Source organism: Mus caroli, chromosome 18, assembly GCF_900094665.2.
Source record: "Mus caroli chromosome 18, CAROLI_EIJ_v1.1, whole genome shotgun sequence".
In the NCBI taxonomy this organism is placed as follows: Eukaryota; Metazoa; Chordata; class Mammalia; order Rodentia; family Muridae; genus Mus; species Mus caroli.
In genome coordinates, this window is record NC_034587.1 from 5,742,100 (window position 1) to 5,764,399 (window position 22,300).

Consider the following 22,300-nt stretch of genomic DNA (forward strand, 5'->3'; position numbering starts at 1 on the left):
TTCATGATCCTTATCAACCACTTCTAGGAGTTTCAGCTAAAGTCACCCCCATAGATACCCTGGGGCCTTCCACTGTCCCAGGTCTCTGGCATATTCTAGGGATGCCCCTTCCCCATGATTCTATTCTTTCTCCCCTGATCTCCCTATACTTGATCCCTTTTCTCCCTCCCCTCCCCTTCTCCTCTCCCATCCAGGTACCTCCCCCCATCTTGGTCCAATATCTATTTTATTTCCTCCTCTAAGAAAAATCCAACCAGTCTTCCTTGGGTTCTTTGGGTCTGTGGATTGTAGCATGGTTATCCTGTGGTTATGACTAATATCTATTTATAAAAGAGTATATAATATGAATGTCCTTTTTAGATCTGTGTTACCTCACTTAGGATGATCTTTTCAAGTTCCATCCATTTGCCTGCCAAATTCATGATGCCCTTGCTTTTAATAGTGGAGTAGTATTCCATAGTATAAATGAACCACATTTCCTTCATCTATTGTTCAGTTTGAGAAAGGTTTAGGTTGTTTCCAATTTCTGGCTATTATGAGTAAGGCTACCATGAAGATAGTAGAGCAAAAGTCCTTGTGAAATGGTGGAAAATATGTTGGATAAATGCCCAGTAGAACTATTCCCAATTTTTAGAGAAACTACCAAATTGATTAAATGTTTGCACTCCCACCAGCAATGTAGGAGTGTTCCTCTTGCTCTATATCCTCGATAGAATGTGATGTTTCTTGAGTTTTTTGATCTTAGCCATTCTGATGGGTATGAGATGGAATCTCAGAGTTGTTTGGTTTGATTCTCCGATGACTAAGGTAAGGAGGTAGTTCTGATACTAAGGTCCTGTTCCCCAATTGTCTCTTGACGATTTAATTGTTTTTTAAGGATAGAAGGGAATACACATTTTGCCTGAGCCAAGTGGGATTTCTTTTCCTGTGGTTTGGAACTGATACAAAGAATTCAAGATGAGAGGTGAAGAGTCAAATGATAGATGTAGCCTGCTTTCTACAAGCAAATAATCAAAGGATAGGGATAGATCAAATTTGATTTAATTGTTTTTAAGGTATAATGAAGCATAATGGTAATTGTTTAAATGTTCTTAAGTATAAGAGATATTAAGCTTCACAGAAGAGAGAAATTAAGGAGATTGAATGAAAAAAAAAAAAAAAAAGGTAGAGAAGATTTACAAAGTTCCTGCCAGAGCAATACTCAGGGTCTTTGAACATGGTCTACTCATGGGATTTCCAGGAAGTTTTTGTCTGGTAGGACAAAGAGAGCCTAGAAATAGGTTTATACAGTAAGAAGACTTAGATAATAAATACTGAGACATTCAATCTAAAAAATCAGATCAAAGGCAGGAGATAGGTCATCTAGCCTATCCCAGACAATAGAAATTTAGGCCTTGAGAATTTATAGAGAGCTTGGAAATAGGTTCATACAGTAAGTAGACAGATAATAAATAAATAATTTAGGCCTTCTCATGAAGGTCTGGGCAAGAGGTAGCAGAAGCACTGTCTTATCGGTTAATATTTGTTTCTTTGCTTTGAATTGTTTTATTTATCAAAATGAATGTGGTTTTGAGTTTGGTGGTTATATTAAAATTTCTCTGGGAGAGAGGTTAAGCTAAACGTTTAATGATTTCTGGTTATTGGACCAAGGACTTGTTATATTGGAAGAGAAGCTCTGTATTGTGTTGACAGGAGAGGAGAAGAGGCTTTGGACCCCATCCAGAGTCATATGGATCAGATATGATAGGGGGAAACCCCCTGAAGAACTAAAAGTTTTCAAGAGAATCAAACAGGACAGATTGATCATGCCATCCTTCACATGGCATGAATGAAGATTTATTACAATTGGTTATTAATAAAATTAACTCATAAAAAAGATAGCTAGCTGGTAGAGCAAGGAGCAGAATTTCATCCTTAACTCATCTGTGCACACTGCACAATCCATACAAACATCTTGATGGTACTACAATTTTGGTTGTGAGATTCATATATTACAGAATGTACCGCTCTGACAAGACTCATCTGCTGGGAGGCTGAATTGATCTGCTGTTCCAGACCCCTGCTTCCTAGTGTTGTCTAGAGACTTGCTTCCAGAACAGCTTTAGGATTGCTGCTGATTCCAAGTCATCGCACTTCATCTAAACTTTTAGACAGATCCAGTCAGAACTTCAGTCAAGCTCTGAAGCTTCCAAATATACAGAGATGGGATATCAGATGCTAAAGCTGGCCTTCTTAAGTTTAACCAGTTTTTCTAATTTTCCTACCTTTAGAAAATTTCTTGTCACCCATATTCAGCAGAAAGAACCTATGGAGATTCATCAGCCCAATTCCCTGGATTTGGGTGTCTGGTAATGATTATTTTTATCAATTATAGTTAGGTTTTAATTTTAAAGGATAATCTGAAAATGGTCATAATTTTCAACAGGGAGGAAGTAGGTGGGCTATACAATATTTTATCCTTGAACAAAATATTGTATAGCCATAATCTTAATTGATAAAAATATTTATAATTGATATAAATAGAAGTTATAATTTCTTACATTGGTACAGAATTTATATTGATACAGGTTTAAGGTTTTCCTTGGTGTGAATTTCTTATATTGATACAAAATTTGAGAATAATATCATTATTATTATTATTATTATTTATTTATTTTTTTTTTTGGTTTTTTGAGACAGGGTTTCTCTGTATAGCCCATGGCTGTCCTGGAACTCACTCTGTAGACCAGGCTGGCCTCGAACTCAGAAATCCTCCTGCCTCTGCCTCTGAGTGCTGGGATTAAAGGTGTGAGCCACCACGCCCAGCTCCAAGTCAACTCTTATAAAGGACAATATTTAATTGGGGCTGGTTTACAGGTTCAGAGATTCAGTCCATTATCATCAAGATGGGAGCATGACAGCATCCTGGAGGATGTGGGATTGGAAGAGCTGAGAGTTCTACATCTTCATCAAAAGGAAGCCAGGAGCAGACTGGCTCTCACTTAGCTAGGAGGAGGATCTCAAAGCCCACCCCCACAGTGACACAGTTCTGCCAACAAGGCCACACCTCCTCCAACAAGGCTACACCTCCTAATAGCACCACTCCCTGCCCAGCCCAAGCATACTCAAACCACCACACCTGGTAATCCCACTTTATCTTAAACTCCTCCATTTGCCCTCTTCCTTACTTATCTTGTAAACAACTTGACCCAACCCCCTACACCCTTCCTGAGTAAACCACAAAAGCTAGCCAGGGCCAATAGTTTCCTTGCTGACACATCTGTCCAGCCCAAAATAACCCAGTTTAGTGTAGTTCCCCCAAGACACAGCAAATTCCTGTAAATGACAAGTTGTCTCTACTGTCTGCTTTTTTCCTACTAGTGGTTTTTCACTTAAGATGGCCTATGGTGGTTTGCTGATGTGGTAGTTCCAGCTTCCAAGTCTGGCCACATCCCTAGTCAAGTAGCTTTGGAAATCAGCAGTAAATTGTTCCTGATTGATATGTACTGCACGGTTCTCTTCATTTGTGTGACCCCAAATCCAGCACCATCATCAGTTATTTTTATTTTGGGGCTTTTTCATCTCTCACATGGTACACCTCAAAGGCCACCAATAAGGCCTGTGGAGTCAAGGGGCCTTTCTTTAGATGTTTATGTTTGGCCCTAATAACAGGGAGAAGTAGGTCACAAGGGATTATTTTCTATCAATTCCTTGGGGGTCTTGGGATACGGACTGATATATTTTAAGATGGCCTTTGTAAGGTGGTCTAGGAACTAAGGTGAGTTTTTGTATTTGTCTTGTATGACTGCTTGGATTAAAAAAAAAAAAAATTTATTGCTTTAAGTGTAGCCTTGGAAAGAGCAGCCAGGAGGGAAGTTATAAATTGATCCCTAGCAAGGATGCCCCTCGGGTACTGTAATCCCATTCAGGGTGAGAGAGTTAAACCCAAACCAAAAGAATATGAATGAATAGCAACAGTCAATCTCCACTGAAATAGTCTGTGTTATGAAATATAATGCCACATATAATGCAGCAGGAGTAAGGGAGTGTCTGGCAGGCTCACACCGAGGTATCCCCTGAGAAATCACACCATGCAACATACCTGATATAAGGAAAGTTTTTGTGGGGGAAGGGAGTTAAGTGGGAACCTGGAAAAGAAGAGACAGAGAAGGACAGAAAGGGAAAGAGAGGCTGGCCCAGTGGGGCAGGGAGAGAGACAGGGAGGAGGGGAGGGATAGGTTAGTGAGCAGTCCTTTTATACTCAGGCCGTTAACACCTGGTGGCAGTGCAGGTAGTAATGATGGCAAGTGATGATGCAACCTGCTGCTAGGTTGCTGTTGGGAACTTGGGAACAGCCTAGCAGAATTGTCTGTAAGCCAATAGTTTGCCCCTTTATTTGTTTTGCTCTCCTTTCTCTGTCACATAGTCAAGCAGCTTGCCTGATATGGGACAGACTTTGGAAAACACCTTTAAAAACAAAGCCAGGGGAATGGAAGATATATACCCTAATTTCACAGCCAGCTTTTAACTGAAGTGGGACAGCATGAAACAGCATTAGCCACTCATATCTAAAAGACCCAAATTCTCATAAAATTGAATCCCATAAGCTGAGAACAAAGAAGGCTTGGAGATGGGAGATTTTTGAGCTCTAGCTATGGGCAGAGGTAAAGGTGTAGGAAAGAGCTGAGAGACACACCAGCCAACTGAGGGGTGTGTACTGCAGCAAGCCTACTCCTTTGCTTTGTAACCCAACAGCTAGGCTTCTTGCTCCCATTTTTTTTGTAACAAACTTACAGATCCATCAAAGATAACTTAAAAGATCAGACATTTACACAGCATGTTTGGTGGAAGACCAGAGAAAAAGAAACGTCTCATAGAGGAATAGAAATAGGGAATAGGAAATCCCTTTCCATTCCCTGATTGCTCATAGCATTTGTAAAGGTCCCTAATAATATTGGGACCTAGAGTACCATTAGGTGACCACTTGGATTGATTATCTAAGAGATATTGAGGCCAAATTTGATTGCAAATGAAAACAGATTTAGGACCCTTCAGGTTGGGTCCCACATGTAGAGGCTAGAGGTTTTCTAAGAGACATCCCAAGGGGAATGAGAGGGTATGAAAGACATTGTCCCCATGGATGAGAGATAGAAAGGAAAATGTCACTGAAGCCAGGCTAGGGCTCAGGGAGGACTGAATGAAGATCAGTAGGTCACCCCACTCAATGGGTGCCAGGGCTTAGCCTGGCTAAGCCAGAGGAGAAACTCAGCACCTGGTATTCTGGCTTTTGTAGGGGCCAGAAGGTGAGGATGAAAACTGAGCTATAGTAATAGAGTCTCATCTACAAGAAAGGGTTGATGAATGGAGTGGTAATAGCAATAAGGGCCTAGAGGAGTCATGAGATTTACAGGCAGATCCAAAGTGACGGTGGGAGAAGAGGGCAGGAAGGGTACAATAGCCCATTGGGTCTAAGGAAACTGTAGAGTTGCATCCCTGAGAATGGTGGGATAGGATCAAGAGGAGGGGGCCAGCTGTAGCCTTTAAAGACCATGGCTGGAGGTACCTCCACCTCTGTTAATACCAGAGGCATTCTGGGGCTACTCAACAGTCGTTTCTTTGGATTCAGGAAAATGTTTACACTGATCAAGGTGAACGTAACTAATTGCTTCTTGTAAATAGAGTGCTGAGCCATTGGTGCATTGGAAGGTGAGTCTGAGGCAGGTGGGCTAGAGATGAGCTATGGGGTTCCAGTGAGGCTCAGACTACAAGCTGCAAGCACTATGGGCACCTATCCTTTGTTTTGGCACCAAAATGCAGGTGTTGCAGCTTTGAAGGAAAAGGCTTCTCCTACAGAAGTATTAAGTCTCTGCTCCAGCAGGGGAGGTTTCCCCAGTGAAAGCTCTGCTCTGGTTAAAGTGTTATAGGTGTATTCCAAAAGGTATCCTGGCAACAGAATACCATAAAGTCACACCACACAACAAACCTCACACAAGAGACATATTGGGAGTGAAAAGCCCAGGCTGCCACTGCTCACTGAGAAGCAGCAGAGAACTGAGCAAAGAGGTGGGTTATATAGGGTTTCTTGGTTGGTGGTGGTGATTTTCAGGGTGTCCTGGAATTGGAGGGATTTTGTGGCTTTGGTTTTAAAGCTCAGGATTGGTGGGGTTCTGTTTCTTGGCCCTGGTCTTGGGGTCAAGTCTAGGCTAGTGTGTTCTTTCTCTGGCCCTAGTCTTGAGGTCAAGTGTGTTTTTCTTTGCCCTTTTACCTGACAGCTAGCTACAAAGCCAGATGTTTGGGACTCCCAATTATACCATGAAGGTGAAGGTCAAGTTCATCTTAAGGACTTTAATGCCCCATTCAGAAGTAGTTTAATGATAATGTTGCCTCCCTTTTCTGACCCCTGGTTGTCCATCAATAATAAACAAAAGAGAAAAATTTAAGCCCCCTGAGGCACAAAAGTAGCCAGGCCTCTCCCCTGAGGACCTCCAACTGCCAGATTCTACCCACAGAATAACTACCCAAATAGCTGGACACTACCCTCACCCTACACACACAGTAAAAAGCTTGTAATGGCTATTTTTGTGTCAACTTGACACAGCTGGAGTTATCACAGAGAAAGGAGCTTCAGTTGAGGAAATGCCTCCATGAGATCCAACTGTAAGGCATTTTCTCAATTAGTGATCAAGGGGGAAAGGCCCCTTGTGGGTGGGACCATCCCTGGGCTGGTAGTCTTGGGTTCTATAAGAGAGCAGACTGAGCAAGCCAGGGGAGGCAAGCCAGTAAAGAACATCCCTCCATGGCCTCTGTATCAGCTCCTGCTCCCTGACCTGTCTGAGTTCCAGTNCTGACTTCCTTTGGTGATGAACAGCAGCATGGAAGTGTAAGCCGAATAAACCCTTTCCTCCCCAACTTGCTTCTTGGTCATGATGTTTGTGCAGGAATAGAAACCCTGACTAAGACAAATTGGTACCAGCAGAGTGGGGTATTCCTGTGACAACCTGACCATGTTTTGGGGAGGACTGTGGAAGTACTTTGGAACTTTGGGCTTGAAGATCCATTCGTTGTTAAGAGCTCTGTCAGATGTTGTGTAGGAGCTTGGAAGATAATGCTGAGAACAGTGCAGAAGATGGAGGCCTGGTTTGTGAAATTTCAGGGGGAAAATTAAAGACTCTCTTCAGGGCCATTGCTGTTTTTATTGTGAAGATTTTGTAGTTCTGGTTAGCTGGGGCTGAAGAATCAGCTGTGATGAACAAGATACCAGAACTACTAAAGCAAAAACTTTGCATTACTGGGACTATTGATGCTGGTTAGCTGGAGCTAAGAAATTAGCAGTGATTAAGAAGAGACCAGCATCGTTGAGGTGACATCTTCTGGGAAGTGTTTTCTGAAAGCACAAAGAGGCTGTGTTCCAGAGATAGGCAAGGTTGTACTCCTTCTGCAGTGGGACTTGGTAATGTGTAAGGGTTACCCAGGTGGTACTGGTTTTGAAGGCATGAAGGGGTCACACAGCAGCTCAGGCTCGGCACTGTGAGAGGCCATGGAAGGCCATTGGTGAAGGTGCAGCCCCAGTTGTAATTGAAGGCCCAGGACTGAAGGGGTCATGCAGTGTTTTGGAGATGCCAGTACCACGAGATGACCACCAAGAGCAGCAGCAGCAGTGGAGTACAGGCATCTGGAGCCCAGAGGACGACATGTGTGCTACAAAGGGCATGGCTGGAGAAGTGACCCCAGCCCTTGGAGGAGCCCAGAAGATCGTGAGTTGGATCCCAGACGTTGGACGGTTGGAGATTGATTTTTGCTTTGATTGTGACTGTGCCCTGATATTTTCCCTCTTGAAGGAAGAAACTGTTTTAGTGGAGCCCACAGTTAAGAGACTTTTAATTGTAAAAAGACTTTGGATTTTAAAAGAGATGGATATTTTAAAGATATTGAAATTTTAAGAATATGTAAAGACTGTGGGACTTTTAAAGTTATTTAGATCTTGGGGATGAATAAGAATGTAAGGGTTGAGGCTTACTAGTGATGTGTTTGTGTGTCAAGTTGACAAGGGGTCAATTGTACTGGCTATTTTTGTGTCAACTTGACACAGCTGGAGTTATCACAGAGAAAGGAGCTTCAGTTGAGGAAATGCCTCCATGAGATCCAACTGTAAGGCATTTTCTCAATTAGTGATCAAGGGGGAAAGGCCCCTTGTGGGTGGGACCATCCCTGGGCTGGTAGTCTTGGGTTCTATAAGAGAGTAGGCTGAGCAAGCCAGGGGAGGCAAGCCAGTAAAGAACATCCCTCCATGGCCTCTGTATCAGCTCCTGCTCCCTGACCTGTCTGAGTTCCAGTNCTGACTTCCTTTGGTGATGAACAGCAGCATGGAAGTGTAAGCCGAATAAACCCTTTCCTCCCCAACTTGCTTCTTGGTCATGATGTTTGTGCAGGAATAGAAACCCTGACTAAGACAAAGCCCAAGCTCAGAACCTGAAATTCCACCAAATCCTGAGCTCACTGGAAGATTTGGACTTCAAATTCCACCAATATACATCCTGCGAAGCCCCCTCCCCGGATACTCTATATACAGCTTGCCTCTGCTTAGCTACCTGCTGCTTCTCGCCAGAGCAGAGACAGCCACCCTCCTAGGTTTTTCCCTCCCAATAAATCTGTGTGAGGCTTACAGTGCAGTGTAACTTTGGCCGCCAATACCAGGATACCTTTCCTTCTGAGCTATAAGTTACACCTACCCTGATCATGGGCCACAGATCCTGGGCCGAAACATATGTCCATGAGCTAAAAATAAATCTGTTGTTTCTCTAAACTGTTAATCTCAGCTGTTTGTTGCAGTAACAAAAACTGATAAAGCAAAGTAGGCTTCAGGTTTCATCTTCACTAGTGATTAGATTTTGCAGGTATATTATTCTACCAAATGAAAAGCTAAGGTCAGTTCTTCAGCCAGGCCTTTTACTTTTAAAGATTTTTTTTTTTTAATTTATACTGTTTTTTGGTTAGCATACAGTATTTTCATACATAATATCTACTTTACTTGGGGAGAGAGAAGAGGCCACAGGAGTGAGAAAAGTCAAATGAGAGGAGATGAACCATCAGCATGTTACCCAAGTTCAGTTCCCAGCACCCACGTGGGGGCTTAAAGCTATCTATAACTCCAGCTCCAGAAGATCCAGAGCTCTCTTCTGGCCTCTATGGGCTCCAGGTGCTGCTGACAGAAGTTGAAGAGTAAGAATTTCACTCCAGAGTCCCCAGAGCCAAAGCCTGGCAGAAGACAGCATAATCTTTCTTTCTTAGGAAGAGCTTTTCCTTGTGAGGTGTACCACTTGCACTTTGGGCAGCAGGACACCTGGCTTCAAGTCAACTCGCCATGGTGCCAGAATTCATAGAAATTTGTCCTTATAACCCTCACCACTGAATCCCACTCAGCAGATTCCAGTACCACTTGGCATCATGCAGAGAGAACCCCAAGGAAGCCAAAAAGATGGCCAGCTATAAATACAATGCCTGCCATGCGGTCCCCATCAGAAAGCTGGCTGAACATGAAGCTACCTCTACAAGGAGGCCCTCTACAAGTCAGCCTCCCACAGCCGCAGAATGAGGACACACTACAGGTCCATTGAATTTCCAACCCTGATATTTGGGATGTTGATGGTGCCAACTGTCACCCAATGTTCATCCTTAAGAGTTTTGTTCCCCAAAAACTTGTTTGTGAAAGTGACACCCAAGAGTCACAGGGAGGAAAGCAATGCCCAGGAGATGCTCAGACTAGGACCAGGAAGGCAAACTTCTAGCAGGAGAAAGAGGGCTCTCAGATGCATGGATGGACAAGCTTCTCATCTGAATAAAAACCTGCAAAGTAAAAAACAAAACAAAGAAACGAAAAACTACTTTACTCAGATCCACCCATCTTACCTTCATTCGAGCCCTTCCTCTTCCTCCCTTCAAATCTACTTCAAATCTCCCATCTCCTGTCTGGGAGAGAACACAAGCCACATTTTTTCTGAGTCTGGCTTATTTCACTTACTCAGTTTAAAGCACAAGTTTAAAGCTAGAATGTTTCAGCTGTCTCTACTCCAGAAAGACACATTCAGGGGGCCCTGGGTGACAGGTGTGTCTTGGATTACATGACTATATCCTGTATATATTCTTTATAGGTGAATAAAATCTATGTAGACATGTTGTTGTTTATTCATCTGCCAATACCTTAGCACTTGTGCATAGTGTAATAAGGATCCATAAGCATGTCTGTGGGATGCTCAGTGTCCTTTTGATACATTCCCAGAAGTGGCATCTCTGTTTTCAGTTGTTTAAAAAACTTCCACACAGACTGCACCAATTCATCTTCCCACCAGCGATGTATAATGTTCTTACTTTCCCCCACTACTGCTGGCATGTGCTGCTTTTGCTCTAGCACAGCCTTGTATTCACTCATCCCTCCTACACATTCATGCAGTATCTGGTGTGAATACCTTTCTACGTTCTGGTACAAAGAACAAGATGGACTTGATAGAACATGAACACAGGAAATGGAAGCTCTTCCTGCTAAGAGGAGGTGTTTTTCTAAGAGGTTTTGTTACTTAAACATGGCAACAAATAACCTTTAGTGCTATCTTAAAACATTCTAGTTCCCAGGTTCTTCAAAGCTTGAATACTGAGTCTTGGCAGAAAATCAGAAAACCATTCTATAAAATGCCAAATCCTGGCCAGCCCTACCATCTGTTTGTTTCTACATTTAGCAACTATAAAAATAAAGAAAGCACCCAACAAAAATTATGCATATATAGGTACACTGTTTGCTAAGTCTTTTTAAAGCTAGAATGTTTCAGCTGTCTCTACTCCAGAAAGACACACTCAGGGGGCCCTGGGTGACAGGTGTGTCTTGGCTTACATGGCTTGAAGGACAGCTGCAGAAATTGACAACTTGTCTGTAGATGATGACATTTCCCAAGTCATTCAGCCTTTCTCAGCTTCAGTAACAGATTAAATACAATAGGGAACATCTGTCTTACGCCTTCATCAGGGAGCTGCAAAGGGACAAAGAAGAAAACTTGCCAGATGGAAGTATCTCAAACTAGATATCAATATATATATGTGTGTATACATATATACACACATATATATATCGGCGTGAAAGCATTTGTAACCATGTGTCTACTGAGACCAGTTCCCCCTAATGCTACAACTCAGCATGGGAGATGTGGAGTGAACCTGACTTAGGTCTACACATTTTCACTTAGTATTCCTTTGCTTCCTGTTAATCTACATTCTAAACATCCAGCTAACTTGTTTCTTTACTTATGCTCCATGATGGCTCAACTTTACAAAAACGCTTACTATTTATTTATGAAGTGGTGGTATGAGACAGGTCTAGGCTGGCCTTGAACTTGCCTTTATCTCTTGAGTTGATATCACAAAAGTGTACCATCAGGCCTTGCTTAATTGTTTTTAACTAACACATAATAAATAATAAATGCATACTTATGGGGTACTTGGTTATAGGATAGCTAAGTTGAACTAATTAACATGTAAATCAATTCATAATGTATGATAAACTTTTCAGGAAATTTGAAACACAAATGCCATATTACAGCCTCTTCAACAGAACACTAAGACCTACTCTTCCTAACTGAAATGATCTATTATTTGCTTAATATCTCCTCTCCCCATGTCCTCCTCTTCTTGCAGTTACCACTTCTAAGTTTGACTTTCTAGAGTGCTCATGACTTGTGCCTGCCCACTATGCAGTATGCCATGTGCAGTGGGCTGTACATACTAACTGAGGTCTGCAACAGTGGATTCAATCAGCCACAGATGAAAAGTAAAGTGACACCAATTCTGAATGTGCACAGCCCTTCTCTTATCTTAGAAGCAACACAGTATGTGCATAGAACTTACATTACTGAAATTATACAAGAGTAGTACTACATACAAACACTATATTTCATGTCATGTAAGGAACTTGACTGCATAGACTTTGGCATTTATGGTGTGTGTTTTCGGGGTATCAATCTTTCCTGTGTAACAGATCCAGTGCATTTATTTTTGTGTCCAGTTGATTTCATATACCACATTCTTCAGGGTTATCCGTTATCTTCTCTCTAGATAAGGTTAATAATGGCAAAAGCAACATAAAGGAGAGAAAGTCTTATTTTGGTTCCTACTTCCAGGGTACAGTTTCATCGTAGTATGGAAGTCATTACAACAGAAGCTTGGGTCACATGTCTATTGTCAAGAAGCAGAATGACTGCTCATGTGCACACATATTTTTTCTCTTCATGTGGTAATGATGCCACTCACAGAAAGCAGGTCTTACAAATTCAATTAACTCAATCAAGGCATCCCCAACGATGCATTTTCCAGGTGATTGTAGATCTCAAATTGACAATTAGGATTAACTATCTCATCTGTTTTATCACACATGACAATTCTCTCAAGGTTGGATTGTATTTTACTCTGTGTGTGTATGTAAATTTTTGTGGTGCCCTGGACCAGAATCCTGTGCATGACAGGAACACACTCTATACTGAGCTACCCCCTAGTCCCCATGCTTTAGGTATTCATCCAGTGGTGACACCTTGTCTTAGTCAGGGTTTCTATTTCTGCACAAAACATCATGACCAAGAAGCAAGTTGAGGAGAAATGGGTTTATTCAGGTTACATTTTCACATTGCTGTTCATCACTAAAGGAAGTCAGGATTGGAACTCACACAGGACAGGAACCTGGAGGCAGGAGCTGATGCAGAGGCCATGGAGGGATGTTTCTTTCTGACTTGCTCAGCTTGCTTTCTTATAGAACCCAAGACTACCAGCCCAGGGATGGCACCACCCACAACGGGCCCTCCCGCCTTGATCACCAACTGAAAAAATACCCTACAGCTGTGTCTTAGTTAGGGTTCTACTGCTGTGAACAGACACCATGACCCAGGCAAGTCTTATAAAAAACAACATTTAATTGGGCTGGCTTACAGGCTCAGAGGTTCGGTCCATTATCATCAAGGTGAGAGCATGGCAGTATCCAGGCAGGCATGGCACAGGCAGAGCTGAGAGTCCTGTGTCTTCATCCAAAGGCTGCTAGTGGAAAACTGACTTCCAGGCAACTAGGGTGAGGATCTTATGCCCACACCCACAGTGACACACCCATTCCAACCAGATCACACCTATTCCAACAAGGCCACACCTCCAGATGGTGCCACTCCCTGGTTCAAGGATATACAAACCATCACAAGCTGGATCTCATGGAGGCACTTCCCCAACTGAAACTCCTTTCTCTATGATAACTCCAGCCTGTGTCAAGTTGACACACAAAACCAGCCAGTACACACCTAGATATATATTGGCTATTACACAGTGCTCTAGTGAACATAGAAGTACAAGGATATCCTTGCTAATACATTTCCATTTCTTCAGCTATATCACCCAGAAGAGCTGAGTTATGTTATCAATTGTGATCTGAGGAACCTGTCCAGTTTTCCAATGGCTTCATCAATTTATATTTCAATAATTTAAGGGATCCTTATTCTCCACATGGTCACCAACTTTATCTTGTAATGTGACAGGCTTGAGAGGTAGTGTCTCATGTCACAGTAACTTAATTTCCTTTTGATTTTATGTGTGTATGTATATGTATGTATTTTGTGTGTGTGTGTGTTTTCCCTCCATATCCACCTGTTGGCTATTTCAGTATCTTCTGTGATGCCTCTGGCTTGGCTTTGCTCACCTTTTTGGCTGTGACTCCATTTCTCTAGCTCTCTGAACTATGTGCCACAATATGCACTCTTTGCGCACTAGAGTTAAAGCTGGTGTAAGCCCTATCCCACAGGGAATGCAGTAGATGAAGACTATCTTACGCATTCCAGTGACAGGAAGACCATAAACATTATGGGCAAGAGAAACAAGAGATGCATAAAGACTGAAAGAGAGCCAAGCAGGGCACACAGCTTCTTTCTACACAGTTGCTAAGTGACATTACATGATGTGTAAATGAAGGTGAGAAAACCTGTGAAGTGTAATAGGAGCATGTCAGAAATTAATAGCTCCAAGACAAATCCTAAAGGTGAACTGACAGTACAATGGACAGAGGAGAGTGGGGGAAAGGCATTTTGAACCAGTCTATCTTTTTATTTTGGAGTATGGAAGTAATATCCCTTATCTTCAAGTCTTTTTGATGTCATTGTTTAACTTGGGTACTGTAAACATACTAGCTTCCAAGGGCTGCTATAGCAAACTTCTTCACACTAGATGACTCTCGACATAATCTTGATTCTGCTTTGAGGTGATGTTTCATGAAAAGGTGAAGTCAGATATCCACCTCATTTTCCCAGAATCTAGCAACCCAGACAAAAACACAATGGCTAGATTCAGTGGAATGCTACTTTGAGGTCAATAATGGCTACAAGAGAGCTAGAAAAGGACAGAATTTAGCTGACGTTGGAACAACCATGGCCTTTATATGAGAATTGCCTTTACCAATGTAAGAGCCACTCTTTCATGGAGTGGGCCTTACAAAAATTGACTAACATCCCTGGGAACTCAGGTGGGCTTATGCTTTTAAAAAATGCATTCATATTTCCTAGCATCCCACACGAACCACTTAGTACATGTGTTCCTGGACTAGCAAGAGTCTAACAGCAACCTCCAATGAGAGGATGAAGGTGAAGGTGGTGTTATAGTTTAGACTTGGAATAGAATTCCAGGTTTCATTACAACACAGATCAATACCAACATCAATAAAGTATTACATATAAGATGAAGTCATGGTTAACATTTTTGTCAAAACTGTATTTATTTTGAGATGACAGTTTTTGATTGCACATTTGAATCTATTTATAAACAAAAGTTCTCAAAAGGAATAAAGTTCCCTGCCCCCCAACAAATCACAAAAGGATACAAGATGGTTTACTAGGACCTATAAACCCCAAATGCCATCCAGTCAGACATGGTGGAGGGCATTGCTCACCCTGCAGCAGCATACACACAAAGCAGCTTCTAGTGACACACCATCAGTAAAAGTAGTAATTTTTGTATTGCTTACCGAAGAAGTTTCTAGTAAAAGTGGCACCAGAGGATCTGTGGCCTTGACACATACAAACTCAGTAAGAAGCTCTAACAAGTAGCATGGAGTATGGCTTGGAGAAGTCATCAGCAGTGTGAGCACATGCCTCACTGACTCCCTTATCTCTAATGGAGCTGTCAGGCAGCTTGCTTCTGGGAGGGCATTCTGGTGCTGCTCTGTGCTCTGCATTCAGTAAGGCTGAACTGTTATTCCTATTATAGGCTGGAGTTTTCTTTCTACTCATAGAGCTTAGGGGTTCTTAGCCCTAAGCTAAGTACTTTCCCCAGTTCTGCTCCAGGCTATGCTTCCTATTTCCTCCTATTAACAGGATAGGTATCATCTGTAGCTTGCTTTTCAGAAGACCATTCATGTTTGTAAGAACTGCCAAGGCTCAGTCTTGAGATATCCACTCCACTGAAGGCCAGGACATAGTGGTTTATAAGACAGAAAGAATATTTAAGGAAAGTATGTGCTCTGATTCCTACTGGCTAACTTAGCTCCTCACCTGGTTGAAGTCCCAGGTGGGCTTCAGTTTCTCAATCACTGAAGACATACACACTTTCTCTCACTATTCTTAGAATTAATTTACTCATCACCCCTAAAACCTGCTCAATTTTACTTTTTTTGAGGCAGAGTATTATTACATAGACCAGGCAGGCCAGCCTCACAATCATGATTCAGTATTACCACTCTGAAAACACTGTCCAATTTTATACCAACATAATTAAAAAAATAGAGCAGGAAGGCAGACAGTATTTGTTCTATGTACATATATACTTTTAACTTATTAAATACCTATAGTGAACTAAGAATATATACATATATAAACTCAAAGCTTATAATATGGCCCCAGGTTGCAGTCCCTAAAGCAGCAAGAATATGCAAAATCATAACTCACCAAATTCTGCCTTGCACTGAGCTAAGCAGCAAAATTCCCTGAAGCAAGGGAAACACCAAGTTGGAGATATCCCAGGTAAAGACCATGGAGAAGGAACACAGAACAGAAGAGCTATCTTAAACAGCTGGAGGCATGAAGTCACAGCTGATCTCACCTGAACATTAAGGCATGAAAGCACCTCTACAACCTTTAGGATCTCATTATATTTTAGCTTAACTCCTTTCTTTCCCCAGTGAAAAAGTAAAACAAAATTTACTGGAATGTGTGTTTATTCTTCAACAAATTATATTTGCTGTTTAAATCAAGTCTATAGTCAAGAAACTGTGGCTTTCTTCATCCTTCAACAATGACAACGAGCTCTTTACCAGAGGCTGCACTGAGATAGCATTCCCAAACAGCATCCAGCGTTACCTGTTGGACATGGAACTACTTTGCAAACAAGTTACAGTCACTATGATTTATCAACACTACTATTAGATTGGTTTTATCTCCTTTTTATTTTGGCAACCTGAGAACAACCCAGAAAACAAAAATAAGTTTTCATTATTGTATAGAAAAATTAAATGAGCCTATACTTACATGCCTAGTAATTCAGACTAAACAGTACAACTGAAATCCTTAGTGCAAGAAATACAACCAATTAATACAGTTAACACTCACTGATGCAAAGAGAAAACCTTCCTATTCAGAGGTAGAGTCCAGTGTACAAGGCTTGAAAACAATAGTCAACAGTCTGAATAAAACCAAGCCAGGCTATAAAGAGTCACTGTTGAATGTCAGGTACCAGACTGTGTGTACACACATACAACAAATACACTGTACAATCTTTTAAAGTAGTTTAATAAACTCCACAAAATAGTATCAGGTGCATTGAACTATTTACATAAGTCAATTTCCAAATCTCCCATTCAAATAAAAGGAATAAAAATAAGATTTCTGCTATCAAGTCAGCAGTTCTTTCCTGAAATGGGCTGGTAAAATAAGGTACTTTACATGAGAGGAAGGAATTCATCTAAGAGGCATTCATATTTGGCTAAGAAAATAGGTCCCTTTTAGAGTTATAGAGATGAGGGAATACAAAATGACACTTTCTACATTTTTAGATCTCTGTAAGGAGAGAAGCTGATCCTGTTTCCCACTCAGAGCAAATCATCAAAGATGCAACAGGAGGGTAGTTAATTTTTTACTTCCTGCTTTGGAAGTTTAGGCTAGAATTTGCTCATATTGCATACAAAACTGCACAAGAACTGCATTGAATCTTTACTAACATTTGTGGCTCCATACTTTTGGGATTTTGATATTTTGTTCCTTCCATTTTCAAAGTGTGCTCTATTGAGAGGGGTCAGGCATATGATTTTAGGGCATTCAAAACTAGCATACAGTTCTAAACTTTTCCACGCTCACACAGGAGGAGTATATAATAAAGCAAATGCTAGAATTTATCTTGAACAAGGAAAACCTCACAAACCTCGGTCACCGCAACCTAAGATGGGCAGAAGCAAAGCACTTGTGTGTGACTCAGACTCTTAGACTTCATGTCAGACTCTCTCTTTGATAGGTACCTCTAACCCTTTTACTGCATTCAATAGAAGAGTTTAATCTATTCCCAAAACAAGCCAAAAACAGTCAGAAAACACAAAAGCTGGTTATAATTAAGGAAGTATGAACCTTCACAGTTTGTGTAGCTTCTCCAAGCACCCACAATGAGAATGCAAGTTGATTTTTTTTTTTTTATTCAATCATTCTGTGAAAAATACCTCAGGAAATAGTAACATTTTTCCTTTTAGTGATCTTCCCACTGGATACCCACCCACCCACTCCCCATTTTCTAAATTTTAGATTTTTTAAAAAATTGTATACAAATAGACTAAATTTGATTTAAAGGAAGCATATAAAATTCAAGGAGAATATTGCTTACAACAATGGACATGGAAGTAGAAGAATGACCAGGCAGGGAGCACATGGACATGGCTCCTCATGAGGTCAGGAAAACCTGGCTCCCCGGATGCTTCTCTATCCAAGATGCTTGTGCTGAGGACCTTTGCCTTCAGCCACAAAGTCTGAGTGAGTTTTGTAATTACACCTTCATGTTAGCAGAAAAAGAGAACCTGGGATGGAGAGGAGGTGACAAAACCAAAACCAAGAACAACCAATTGCAAGAAACCTGGAAGGCACAAGCACCCATATTAATCTGGATAGAATGCTCTTGGGATTAGGCAGGAGAGGGGCAGTTTTGGTTCAGTCCTACAGTCAAGTTAATCCTGCTATTGTTGAAAGAGAATCATATATAACAGGTGTGTACAAACACAACAAGCACATCTTACTTGTGAGGAAGAGAGCTCAGAAGAAGGCTAGAAAAAATGGAGCAGAGATAAACAATCAGTACTATTTATTTGGATGTCTGTGCCATGGTGGTTACAAACTATACTCTCTGCTCTGAGGAATCAAAACCAAACCAGAATAAAAATGAACAAACATCCCCATCCCCAATCCCAAGAGAGCAGCATGAAGGAATGCAGGAAGTCTTACAGAGCATACAGATTCCAAGGGCATAGCATGGCATTCCCGATTTGGAGATGCGTTCAACTCTGCTACCTATCATCTGGCTCCATCTGGTATCTATGACCAGACAAGGACCCAGAAACAGCAAAGCTACCAAGTAATCTATCCCTTAACACAACTTCCTTTTCCTTCATTTCCTTCTCCAGGATTAGAGTCTGTTTCCTCCATGAAAGAAGTGCTATTCATGATGGCCGGGAAGGCTTGACATCAAGTTTCCTGAATACTGATTTCACGTCCCTTAAAGCCTCTTTGCGTGCACCCACGAAGTGTGGAGGTGGGCTGAAGGCAGCCTTGATGAGGCTATTGTTAAAAACATAAGGAAAAAAGAAAACCAAACCAAACAAAACCACCCAAGTTCATCTTTTCTTTAAACAAAAGGAGAAACTGAGGGACAGCACAGCCTCAGGAGAGTGCCCCAGTTAGGAGATGATGGCTGGAGACCACCTTGGCAGAATCAGGTTGTCAGCACTTGCTGAACGCTTCCTCATGGGTTTTCTCAGGTCCTTGTACTTGTCCTCACAGAGACGAGAGATGGCCTGAGAAGGAGAAAGACAGTGCAGGTCAGGGTACACACCAAGGTCCCACCTCAGCCAGGGGCTCTGTAAGGCTGTCACATCTGCTGGCTCAACTGGTCTTCCTGCCTAGCACAACTTCCAACCCTGTTTTGCAATGGGGAGGAGGTAGTCTGTGTCTGTGTCCTCCTGATCTTGAAAGCAAAAGAGAAGAAACAGCTAAGGCTACTGTGAGGCAAACCACAATGAGAGACAACCATAGTAAGGATGGCAACAAATAAGGTGTCCAGAGTGACCTAGGAGCCAGGGTGGACCCACAGGTGGGTGTTAGTGAGACCAGACGGGGTTTCAGGGATGGAGAGCACACACAGGCCAGGATGGAAACACTTTCTAGTTTGTAGCCAGCGAAAACCTGCCACTAATCTTCAGAGAACATGACAAAATCAAAGGCTGCATTTTAGGAAATTAACTCCAGCATCAGCAGAGAAGATGGACTGGAGAAGAGAAACCAGACAGGCATCCATGTTGAAGCCAAGTGGTCAGCTGGGAGAACAGACAAATTACCAGGCTGAGCTGTGTCACCCCAAGCCCTATATACAGAGTCCTTGGGTCTTTTATTTAAAATTTCTTGAGAGTACCAACTGCTATTTCTCATGAATAGTGTGTGTCTGAATTCATCATAGTAACAGATAGTAGTGTTCCCTCTTAACCAGATTATATGTGGTAACAACAGCTTTCTCTGACATGTACACCTTGAGCCCGGTTCAGAGTAATTGTTTAAAAGGTAAATCCGTAAGGTACTTTGCATGAGGTGCAGGTCTGCACAAAAGGGGGCAGCGGCACCTCCCTGGAGTTCTTTAGTCCCAGTGCTTAGCATCCAGCCTGTCTCCTTGTCTCCTTGCTTTACTGAGCTTCATTCTTAAAATTAATTGACTGCTGGGGGTGTTGTGGAACACAGCTTAAAATGAAGCACTTAGGAAGTAGGTGCAGGAAGATTTCTGTGAGTTTGAGGCCAGATTTCTGTGAATTTGAGGTCTACATAGTGAGTCCAGTCAGGGCTAGGTAAACAGACCCTGTCTCCAAAATTTAATAAAAAATTAAAAAATAAAACAGACTCCTAATTGCTCTCTTAACTGTAATTTTTAAGGAAAAAAAAAAAAAAAACCTAGAACCTATGTGCCCAAACCAACAGCTTCAAATACAATAAGCAGGAACAGGGATGATATTGTATTACTTGAAAGAAAGAATCTCAATGAGGAATTCTCTAGAGCAGAGTGACCTGTGGACATGTCTATAGGGAACTGTTCTGATTACCTTAATTGATGAAGGAAGATCTGTTTACTGTGGGTAGCCCCCATTCCCTAGTTTGGGTCCTTGACAGTAGAGTAAGCTGGCTGAGCACTAAGCATGTATGCCTTTATTCTTACTCTGTTCTCAGATGTTATGTCTCTAGCTACTTGACTTTCTTTGAAATAATGAACTGTAACTTGAAATCTTAACACTAACCCACTTCTCCTTCATATTGTTGTCAGGGTATTTAATAACAGCAACAGTATGAATACTACAACAGTTTTCAACAGAATGAATGTGAAGGAAATTCACACTGAAGATACTTCCTAACAAACCAAAACCAAACCAACCAAACAAAAAAACCTCTTTCTACCTCTGGCTTGATTTTATACAACTACTGACCTTGTCAGAGCACCAGGCCAAACAGTGGAGTAGGCACATAAGGCCCTGGCAAGTTTGGAAAAGGACTCTCGTCTTCTACTGTGGTCTAAGGCTTTATACTGTGTCAGTTTTTTGCTTGTTTTTGTTTTTGTCAACTTCACATAAGCTAGAGTCATTGGGAAAGACAAAAACCTCAACTGAGAAAATATCTCTATCAGACTCGCCTGTGGGGAGTGCCACCTCTGGGTAGGTGGTCCTGGGTAGTAACAAAGCACACTGGGCAAGCCATGAGAGCAAACCATTAAGTGGCATTCCTCTTTAGCCTCAGTTCTAGCTTCTGGGGTCCTGCCCTGCCTTGTCTTCCCTTTCAACAATGAACTATAATGTAGAAATACTATGATTCTTTTTTCCTCAAGCTGGTATTAGTAACGTTTTATCAAAGCATAGAAACTAATCTAGAACAGGCTCTATCTCTGAGACCACATTGCCTAGGGGCTGAAGTCTAGAGGGACAGAGAACAGGGTCAGCACACATTGGAGCAGGGGTCACTAGAGTTCCTTCTTAACTCTTTGCCTTTCATGCTACCCATTAAACCAGATGTGAAGAGTTGATAGAAACATACATTTGCTGTGATAAACAGTCATTGCTTAGTGACAACAGCCTTCAACCCAGACCATATCCATTTAGGCAGGGTCTTAGTTCCCACTACCCCCCTTTTTTTTTAATTATTGTTAATGCATGATGGAAAATACTTATTTTTGTAGACTTATAAAAACAAAAAAAGTAAAACCATAAACTTAAGAATGTTAAAAAGAAACATTTAGAAATAGAATTGGTATATAATAAGGAAAAGCTGCCTTATGGTTGTTAAAAAATGAAGAATACATATATACTCAGTTAAGGTACTGGCCTGCAATCCATCTAGAGTCCTGTCCTTAATTTCCCAACACATAGTGGAGAATACTGAAAGTGTGGGGCACAGAGCTGGTAATGGGGCAATGCATTGCAGTGGTGTGTGACTCCCCCTTACCTCAAGCTTGTGGGCACGCTCTCTGCTTAGGGGCTCCAGAGGAAAGCTCAGGTTGTTTGCTTCTGCCAGAGACCGAAGATCAAAATAATACTTGGCATACACACTGGAAGGAACATTGATGTTAAACTGTAGCAATTCAAGAAACTGCCTCTCCAGTTCATTCCTACAAAACAAAAGCAACAAGTCACTTAGCTGCTTACGAATAGGCATGGCTGCCACCCACTGAGAACTCCACAAAATTGCATCCTTCAGGAACAAAATTGATCTAATTAACTGCCTGGATGAACACTAGCTATGCAATATCACCAAAATATAAGCTGGAGCCCTGAAAGATGAAGTCTGACTGCGATGAAAATAGAAACTGCTTTAGAGAGATTCATATCACTAAGGCCTGACACAGGCAATGCCTGTCCCTCAAGGAATCCATCAAGGAACAGGCCAGGGAGTCTCAGAAAATATCTATACAGAGCAGCTGGCCTCTGTAGCCGAGGTCTACACTTCCTCATTGGGAGGAAAAGGGAAGTGTTTAGAAGATTTTTTGTTTCTTTGTTTGTTTTTTTGAGACAGGGTTTCTCTGTGTAGTCCTGGCTCTCCTGGAACTC

General features: G+C 41.7%; 1 protein-coding gene across 2 annotated transcripts in view; it reads right to left on the reverse strand.

The window, feature by feature from the left end:
* Positions 1-16,746: 16,746 nt before the first annotated feature.
* Positions 16,747-22,300, reverse strand: part of Ccny (cyclin Y) — a 143,892-nt gene continuing 138,338 nt past the window's right edge. For both annotated transcript variants that reach the window (XM_021150564.2, XM_029472158.1), the window contains 2 exons: positions 21,699-21,861; positions 16,747-19,021 (listed from right to left, as the gene is read on the reverse strand). In XM_021150564.2, coding sequence (XP_021006223.1) covers positions 18,905-19,021; positions 21,699-21,861 — 280 coding nt within the window. In that variant the 3' untranslated portion in view covers positions 16,747-18,904. The remainder of the gene's footprint in view (positions 19,022-21,698; positions 21,862-22,300) is intronic.